Below are 9,973 nucleotides of genomic sequence, written 5' to 3' on the forward strand. Positions count from 1 at the left end.
AATGTAATTTGGCCAATATCACTCTCCAGCACTTTCCCCTTCCCTCCCCACCTCCCACCCCTTGGCACCTTTCTGCTACTGATCTCACTTTGATTTTCATAAGCTCCAACTTTTTTTTCTTTTCTCCTGTCTAGCTTCCACATATACGAGAAAATATATGACCCCTGACCAGAGTTTAACTTATTTTGCTCAAATAACATAATTTCATTTTTCTTTGGCTCAGTAAAACTCCACTGTGTATATATTCCACATTTTCTTTTTTTTTTAATTAGTTGCTCAAGACAATACAAGGATCTTGACATATCATACATTTGATTCAAATAGGGTATGAATTCTCATTTTTCCACGTGTACAAATTGCAAGATCACATTGGTTATACATCCATCCATTCATCCGATGAACACCTAGGCTGGTTCCATAGTTTGGCCATTGTGAATTGTGTTGTTATACACATGGGTATGCACGTATCACTGTAGTAAAATGACTTTGATTCTTCAGGATAAGTACCTTCCCTACTAATTTCCATAATGGTTATACTAATTTACAATCCCACCAACAGTGTAAAAGTGTTCCTTTTTTTCCACATCCTCTCCAGCATTTATTATTTGTATTCTTGATGACTGCCTCTCTGACTGTATGAGATGAAATCTCAGTATAGTTTTGATATGAATTTCCCAATTGCTAATGAGGTTGAACATTTTTCATATATTTCATATTTCTTATTTAAACAGAGGTATCTGTTTAATTCATGTACTCATTTATTAATTGGGTTGTTTGAGTTTTTGATGTAAAGTTTTTTGAGTTCTTTATATATTCTAGATATTAATCCTCTGTCAGAGGAGCAGCTAGCAAAGATTTGCTCCCATTCTGTGGGTTCTCTCTTCACACTCCTAATTGTTTCCTTCGGGCAATAATGTATTTTAAAATAGTACTCAAAGATGACAGACATCTGACCAATCTTATCAGTGTGTGCCACTGAGTGTAGTACAATGAGTACAAACCAATGTGTCCACAAGTCTGGCCCTTACCTCTTTCAAATGTGCATTCTTACAAGAAGTTGAATGACTTTTAGGTGAGGAATAGAGGACTACAAATGTTAAAATCTGGCAATAAAACAAAAGATTTGTTTTAGCAGCCCATACCCCGAATCTACCAAGATTTATTTCCAAGCTTCTGTTCCTATTATTTGAAATCTAATCAGAAATGGACTGTAGAAATAAAATATTTTCGAAATAAAGAAGTAAATTAAATTGTTATTTAGCAAAATTTGCATTTCTTCATTTGTTCATATCCAGACAATGCTTCCTGGGTGCCACGCACAAGACAAGAGAATGTCTGTGACAGCAAAGAGTTCACAAGTAAGTGGGGAAACATACAAGGAACAGGTAATTATAAAATGAACTCATGATGACACAATGGGGTAAGTGTGGGGTGTCTGGGAACACACAGGAGACACTGAGCCCAAGCTGATGGGAAAACTTCAGAATGGAGGTAGCTTCCAAGTTCAAATTTTTAAAAAGAATGGGACTTAAACAGACCTTATGTAAAACTCAAATGACTCAGATAAAAAGAAAAGCACTTCATCTCCTAACTGAAACAATATCATGAACACTGATCCTTCTGGTGGGGGGAGACTTCGAAAATGAATGAAACTTGTCAGAATATATCAAGACTTCCTTTGGTTTTCTGACATAAAAGGAATGAATTCCTAAGACTAGAAAAAGTTATCACTGCTTTTAAAATGCACAGTGCATATCTTCTTAAAGTAAAATGTGTCAGCAGACTCTGAGATATCAAAAATAATTAGTTGTCATATGAAGCAAGAATCTACTTTCAACTAGAAGTGGGGGTGGTAGGAAATTACAAGGCATCTGTCCCGCTTTCTTCCTCAGGTGCCAGTGAAAACCTGCAGGCACTTCTTATCATGTGGCGAAGAATCAGAATGGCACCTGAAGCACCACTGGCACCTAGTAAGAAGAGTTGTCAGCCAGTGTCCATGAAATACACACACACCAGAGCAGAGAAACGTGCCCAAAGTCAGCACCAGGGGAATAGCATCAGGTGCTAGGATAAAGAAACAGACATAAAAATAAAAAAGAAAGGAGGGAAGAGGTTAGAAGCCAAAGAAATTAAAAACTGGTTAGGAAGCAGAGGGTGAGCGGATGTGGAGCCACTGTTTGGGACATGGCCCCATGATCCAGTGCTGGCTATGGGTACCTAGGGAGGTGGGATAGGATGATGAGTGATAAGGTTTCGACTGCTGATTTAATCACTCATATTTAACCAAATTTCCTATGGTTGACAATATCATTTATATAGACAAGCAGATACATCTGGCTAAAGAGCAGCCAAGCCCCATACTACGTACCATCATTATCTTCCTTTTATTCTTCTTCGTTTTTTTTTTTTCTCTTAAAACCATGATGGTAAGTGGCGTCTGAGAATTCTTGGATTAGGGTAAACCTAGGTGTTAGGTTTAATCAGATTCCTGCCACACTGAGTCCTGAAAAATAGTACCACCCTCTCCCCCTCAAGAGATGTACACCTCGTGAGATTTTTCAAACACAAAGCAGGAAGAGGTGATAGTCAACTTGGAAAGTCACAGGAAAACCAATTACACTCAGTGATTTAGAAACTGCTTTAAATGAGTAAAGGGTCCCAGAACAGAGGATCCATCATTCTTTTCAGATAAAATGAAAATAGCAGAATGAGCATGAAAAATGACTAAGTGGAGCACAAGAACACAATGGGGAAAGCATGTCAGTGAATTATCTGAAGGGAAGGGACATGTCAACATTTAGGGACTTGCAAGAACTGGGTTACAACTGAGAAAGGGAGAAGATGATTATTTAGAAATAAAATTAAAGAAGATATTAGGGACAGGAGAAAGACAATAGGGAGAGGACAGAGTTGAGAGGCTTTCAGAAGGGAACTGGTCACAAAGGGATGAGCTTCCAAGCATGTTGGTGAAAAGCGTGGCTACAGGCTAGAAAAGGTAGAATCTAAACAAAGGAAACTTCCTCATTATAAGTTTGTTTTTCAAACTTGGTGACTTAAGCCAGGCACAGCAGCTCATGCCTATAATCCCAGGGACTCTGAAGACTGAGGCGGGAGAATTGCAAGTTCAAAACAAGGCTCAGCAACTTACCAAGGCCTTGTCTCAAAATAAAACATAAAGAGGACTGGGAGAGCTGGGGCTGTAGCTCAGCGGCAGAGAGCTTGCCTAACATGCATGAGGCACTGGGTTCGATCCTCAGCACCACATAAAAATAAACAAATAAAATAAAGGCATTCTGTCCATCTAAAACTACCAAAAAAATTTAAAAATTTAAAAAAGGGCTGGGAATGTGGCTCAGTGGTAAAGTACCCCTGTATTCAATCCTCGTTGCCAAAAAAAAAAAAGAAGGAATTTGGTGAACTAAATCACAAGAAGATACTCTTAACTACAGTAATCTCCAAGGAAATAGCCGTAGTAAGAGCTTCTGAATTTCTGATTAAGACTGGATAGTGAAAGCAACTGAGGCAGCAGTCTTTTGTATGTAGTAAATATTCAGCAACAGAGAGAGGAAGGAAAGGAGGTTGGTTTAGTAAATTCATTTACTACTGTCCATTCTTCACATTGTACGAAGTGTTTAACGATCCTCTCCATGCTCAATAAACACCACTTAAAAAGAAATCAATCATGAGTGCTTAGGAAACACTGTAGACTATTACCAGTTAAGTTGAAGCTCTAGGCTTCAAAATGTCTCTTAAGCTTTCTTAAATACATAAGTCTGCTTGATTTGAAGGATCTTCCCAACTGCCCTATCCTTCAAGGAATGTCTTACATTCCTCTAGCACAACATGCAAACAAAAGAACCTGATCGTGTTCTACTATAGAAAGAAATATGTACTTGAATTTAAAAATTGACATCCTATGTAATTTCCTAAAATCCTTTTTAAAAACCATGTTATAGCTGGACAAGGTGCCCCACACGTAATCCAGTGACTAGGGAGGCTGAAATAGGAGGATCTCAAATTCAAAGCCAGCCTTGGCAATTTAGCAAAACACTATCTCAAAACAAAAAATAAAAGTACTGGAGATGCAGCTCAGTGGTTGAGCACCCCAGGGTTTAATCCCAGTATCAAAAATAGTGATAATAAACAAAAATAAAATTTTTTAAAATGTTATAAAGCTATGCAGAGAAAGGCACACTCAAGTTCAATTTCTTTGCCATTTAAGTAGCAAAGTATGAACAACCAAAGAAGAGCCACAATTTAAATTTTTCATAGATAAAATAGTAGTAATGTAGGCCCATGATGTATAAATCCTCAGGAGAAATACAATAACCACTTTTTTTTTCTTTTTAGTGTAAGACAGTAGGATTTATTCAAGTGAGACAAAAAGAGACAGAGCTCCCCCTTGGCAAGAGGGATCCAACAGGGTTGCCCAACCACTTATTTAAGAGAACTTCAGGTTTTTCTGTTTAATCACCTCCTAAAAATGTAAGCACTGCTATTATAATTAAAAAACTAAATGTTTAGGGGGGATTGTGCAAAACATACAGGTAAACATTTGCATATAAGAAATAATGATTTATGCTTACTGAATACTTTCAGCTCCCAAATATACCTTCAGAATCAAAATTATGTTTCTTGTAAGTAAAACTAATAGATTGGTTTCCTTCCCTCTACTCAAATATAACTTTATTTCACATTATAGAAAAAATTTTGAATTTTTAAATTTATTTTATACGCAAAATACTACTTTTGACAGTTGCTCTTTTGGTCATCTCAAAAAGCTGGCAATCTAATTTTCTCAATAAAATATATCTGGTTCTATGGACTGCTTCCTTGGTAACACTAGGTGTTACCATCTCATAGACCTCCAAAGACCCAAATACACCATGGTACACAAATAAGCAGTCTCAAGGAACCACTGATTTGATTTGGACAACATAGCTATTTTGAAAAACTTGTCTCCTTCCATGCTTGGGAAATGTGAAGTTAGGAACTGAATTTCCCACCAGAGAAGTGTTGCTGAACATTCTTTCATAGCTCTGATGGACTGCTCCTTTGAAATCCCCAATCTTACCATGCTACTCTGTTTCAAAAACCTTTACCCACTGCCCAGAGGATTAAATCCAAATTTACCACATTATTCAAGCCTGCCTCCAGTCTGTCCTCTTGCTTCCTAATCTTTTCTGTAGACTCCTCAGCACTAATGCTTGACTCCTCCCACAGGTTAGGTTTATCCCTTCCCCAGCTCATGCAGTTTATCAGGCCTGGAAAGGCCTTCTTGCTCCTGTATGAATCCTACAGCAGGTCCCAGCTGAACCCTATTTCTGTTGGATTCTCCTGTGAAAATCCTTTTTGGCCCCCACATTTTGCACAGTCTTCCACTATCCCACCGTCTTTATTGTCTCCACAACTCACCAGATACTCAAAGGGATGCGGAAAGTCTGATACAGTTTTTGGATCCCATATAGCCTTTTGGGCGTGTGAGTTAATTTCAAAGAACCAGGAACTCAGACATTTGATGATATATTGTTCAGAAAGGACTACAGGGCTTTTAAACTGAATAATTTTAAAATTTTCAAGTTCATAGGCAGAATTACAGAGCTAGGCCTCCTATCTTTAAAAAAATTAATATTAGTTTGAGAAATAAAGAAAATGTTGTCTTTTTTTCTTTAAAACAATTTTAGTTCTAACCTAAATATTACAAAACTCCTGTGCTCCCCACCCCTATTCCCACAATTAAACATTACACCAACTGTAACTGAAATTGACTTTTCTTCCTCAAACTGTGCTTCCAGAAGCCAAAGGTTCCCAAAAGCATTCTCTTGTGCATAGCTGTTATTCTTCCACTGGGAGGTGAGGGCCTAAGAGCAGAATGGTGAAAACAAGAAGTTCTCCCTTCCCAGAAGTCAGGAAACCACTCTCAGCTACCCTTTCCTGGCAACAGGAAGTTGAAACAAGGACAGGAAATATTAGTGACTTTCAGCTGTACAAGGAATAAGCCTCTTCAGAGATTTTCTTTCTCTCTTTCTTTTTAAGAACTATTCAAATTAGCTATAAAAGTTAAGAAGAGAAAGACATTGGGGAAAAAAAATGTTCTGATGAACCCTAAAGACGGTTCATTTTTTAAAAAAAAACACTGTTGATTAGTAACTTCATTAAAACAACCCCAATAGACCTGGCAGTAAAAGCTCTGACTACTCAAAGATTATTCTTTGTTTTGAAAATCAGCATTAACTGGCCTGAAATGGTGCAATACAAAGAACAAGAAGGTACTATTTCATAGCCATATAATCCATACCCAAAATAGGGCAAATAGGTGAATGAAAGCTAGAGCTAAATGATACTAGGACAAGACAAGCACACCACAAGACTAGCAGGTAAGCAAGAAAAGATCTCCTACGCTCAAAGAATTTTAAGAGCAACATGAACCTCAGACACCATCCATTCTACTCCCCACATTTTATAATCAAGGCTCAAAGAAGGCCAGAAAGCTTGTCCCAAACTCAGGTCATTTACCTCAGGACACTAGGTGTTACCATCTCATAGTTTAGTGAATCCTGTCTTCTCAAGGAATCCTTTCCTGACCAGAATCATCCACCTTCATAGCACAAAACAGCCCTCCTTACTGCTGTGACAATTTACAATAAAAAAATTTTTTTGACTCTTTGCTTAATGTCTAATTCCTACAGTCAACCATAAGCCCATGCGGACAGCAATCCTTTCTGGTTTTGCCCATCACTGTATCTCTAGTACCTGGAAGATAAATGTTTGGAATCATTAATTTACTTAAAGAAGACACAATCAAATGATGGGTCTAAAGAGTGGGCTTTTAGGAAAACCTAGCAATTTAAGCCACTCCCTTCTTGGCCAAGCTTTCAGTATTTCAGGTAGATACAAAGTACTTCTACAAAAGCAAAGTTAGGAAACAATAAATCCTTCAAAAAAGGCTAAGAAAAACCAAGACGGTTAATAAGTACATTATCCTTTTAACTATTCAATCAGCTTTTTTAAAATTTTATTTATTGATATATTCTAATTTAGGTATATATTACAGCCAAATGCATTTTGATTCATTGTACTCAATTGCAGCACAACTTTTCATTTCTCTGGTTATATAAGATGTAGTGTCACACCATATGTGCAGTCATACATGTAACTGAGATAATGATGTCCATCTCATTCCACCATCTTTCCTGCCCCCATACCCCCTCTTTACCCTCCCTCCCCTTTGTCAATCAGCTTTTAATGTCACTCTTTTCATTGTAGTGGCAATGAAACACACCTGAGAACTACCTCAGCAATGGACACTACCCCTAAAAACCACTGCTACTACCACCATGACTACCAAAAAGAATTACATTTTATTCTATTTAACCCAAAATATCTAAAATTATCATTTTCATATGTAATCATCATTTTAAAGAATTGTTAATAAAATATTTTACACTCTTTTTTCCGCTAAGTCTTGTGTATTTTCTACTTATGGAATATCTTAATTCAGACTAGCCACAGTGGCTAGTGGCTATCACATTAGACACAGTGTCCGAAACCATCTATAATTCTGATAAATTATATGCTCTCTTTCTTCCTTTAAAAAATTTGCAAAAAAAAAAGAACTTTTGATGTTCCCTGTATCAAACAAAGAAACAATGAGGGAAGAGGGTGTATATTCACTACAAACAACTCAAAAATAAAGGGAAAAGACTGATAGTAAAGTACATTAATGCAATGATACCTTCTTAATTCGTTCATGACTTTAAAAGCTTTCTTCATGTGCCAAGGATTCACTGTCACAGGGCAGTGTTTTTCAGTATTATCATCTTTTGAATCTAGAGGCTTCTGATGACCTTGCTTTGTGCATCTGTACACAAAAGAAAAGAACAAAAAACAGAAAAAGATCTTATTAAAGATAATTTGCTTCTAGCTTATCAAGATATAAAATGAATGCTTCCCTCCTCTACTCATTTACAAGTCTCACTCACAGGACATCCCAATGTAAGATTAAGACACAATTAAGAACACTTTTTGATGGTAACTATGCTTTTGACATTAAAAAAAAAAAAAAAACTGGCTAATTATCTCCCTGGTGTCAAAAGTTCTATCAAAGATAAACACAGGAAAATCAACAAAGGTGGCTTAGAGATATCTCCCAATGAAGATGCTGAAAAATCTCATCAGTTAGAAATTGACTTGCTTTTAAAATCTGCTGTAGTTACACTTTATTTACAAACCAAGACAGCAGCAGGATCATAATTTACACAAACTTCAAAATATTAGAATTCAATTTAAAGTTTGCTCTCCACCCACAAGGACAGTTACCCCCCCCCCATATTTTGGAGCTATACTAATAAGAGATTAATCATGTTAAATAACATTTATCAAGTACTTACCATATGGTATCCATTGTGCTTACTTTCATTATAATCCTCACAACTCTGTAAGCTAATTACTATTATTATCCTCATTTAACACATGAAGAGATTAAGGCAAAAAAAGGTTGGGTCATTTGGTAAATGGTAGACCTGGATAAGAGTGCTCCCAATCTGAGTCATTCTGACATTAAACAAAGGTTATTTAATTTCATATTTAAATTTATAACGTTTAAGGGTGACAAGCTATGTTAGTATTGTTTTATAAATTATTCTTTCAAGAGCTGGGGCCAAAACTTGACAAAGTAAGAATATGGGGTGATGTGGAGAATTAACTCAAACTAATGGACACATGGAAAACTTTTGAAGTGATAGTTATACAAATCTATAAATTTACTAAAATTCATTGGATTGTACCATTATAATGGGTGGATTTTATGGTATATAAATTATTACTCAATAAAGCTATTCAATGAAAATCAGGATACCAAATCAAGCCTGAAAAAAGACCATACTTATATATAAATCACACAAAGAATAACATTCAAACATAAGGAATAGCTGCACTATTCTCATTTATTGGTGTGCTTTGTTTGCTTTCCTAACCCTTTTTCAAAAAAAAAAGATGAATCCTTTTTTTTTCTTTTTTATTGGTTGTTCAAAACATTACAAAGCTCATGACATATCATCTTTCATACATTTGACTCAAGTGGGTTATGAACTCCCATTTTTACCCCAAATACAAATTGCAGAATCACATCGGTTACACATTCACATTTTTCCATAATGGCATATTAGTGACTATTGTATTCAGCTACCTTTCCTATCCCCTACTATCCCCCCTCCCCTCCCATCCCATCTTCCCTCTCTACCTCATCTGCTGTTGTTCAATTCTCTCCCTTGTTCCCCCCCACACTTTCCCCTCACAACCTCTTATATGTAATTTTGTGTAACATTGAGGGTCTCCTACCATTTCCATATGATTTCCCTTCTCTCTCCCTTTCGCTCCCCCCACTCATCTCTGCTTAATGTTAATCTTTTCCTCATGCTCTTCCTCCCTGTTCTGTTCTTAGTTGCTCTTTTTATATCAAGGAAGACATTTGGCATTTGTTTTTTAAGGATTGGCTAGCTTCGCTTAGCATAATCTGCTCTAATGCCATCCATTTCCCTGCAAATGCCATGATTTTGTCATTTTTTAGTGCTGTGTACTACTCCATTGTGTATAAATGCCACATTTTTTTTATCCATTCATCTATTGAAGGGCATCTAGGTTGGTTCCACAGTCTAGCTATTGTGAATTGTGCTGCTATGATCATTGATGTGGCAGTATCCCTATAGTACGCTCTTTTAAGATCCTCAGGGAATAGTCCGAGAAGGGCGATAGCTGGGTCAAATGGTGGATCCATTCCCAGCTTTCCCAGGAATCTCCATACTGTTTTCCAAATTGGCCTCAACAATTTGCATTCCCACCAGCAATGTACAAGTGTACCCTTTTGCCCACATCCTCGCCAGCACTTATTGTTGTTTGACTTCTTAATGGCTGCCAATCTTACTGGAGTAAGATGGTATCTTAGGGTGACCTTGATTTGCATTTCTCTGACTGC

General features: G+C 36.8%; 1 protein-coding gene across 6 annotated transcripts in view; it reads right to left on the reverse strand.

Annotated features, from left to right (window-relative positions):
- Klhl2 (kelch like family member 2) overlaps positions 1-7,893 on the reverse strand; it is an 87,060-nt gene extending 79,167 nt beyond the window's left edge. For all 6 annotated transcript variants that reach the window (XM_048791726.1, XM_015486247.2, XM_015486246.2 and 3 more), the window contains exon 1: positions 7,736-7,893. Coding sequence is in view for 4 of the 6 variants with exons in the window: in XM_015486247.2 (XP_015341733.1) it covers positions 7,736-7,773 (38 nt within the window). In the remaining 2 variants the exon portion in view is untranslated. The remainder of the gene's footprint in view (positions 1-7,735) is intronic.
- Positions 7,894-9,973: the final 2,080 nt, after the last annotated feature.

The sequence above is a fragment of the Marmota marmota genome, unplaced genomic scaffold, assembly GCF_001458135.2.
Source record: "Marmota marmota marmota unplaced genomic scaffold, marMar, whole genome shotgun sequence".
Classification (NCBI taxonomy): Eukaryota; Metazoa; Chordata; class Mammalia; order Rodentia; family Sciuridae; genus Marmota; species Marmota marmota.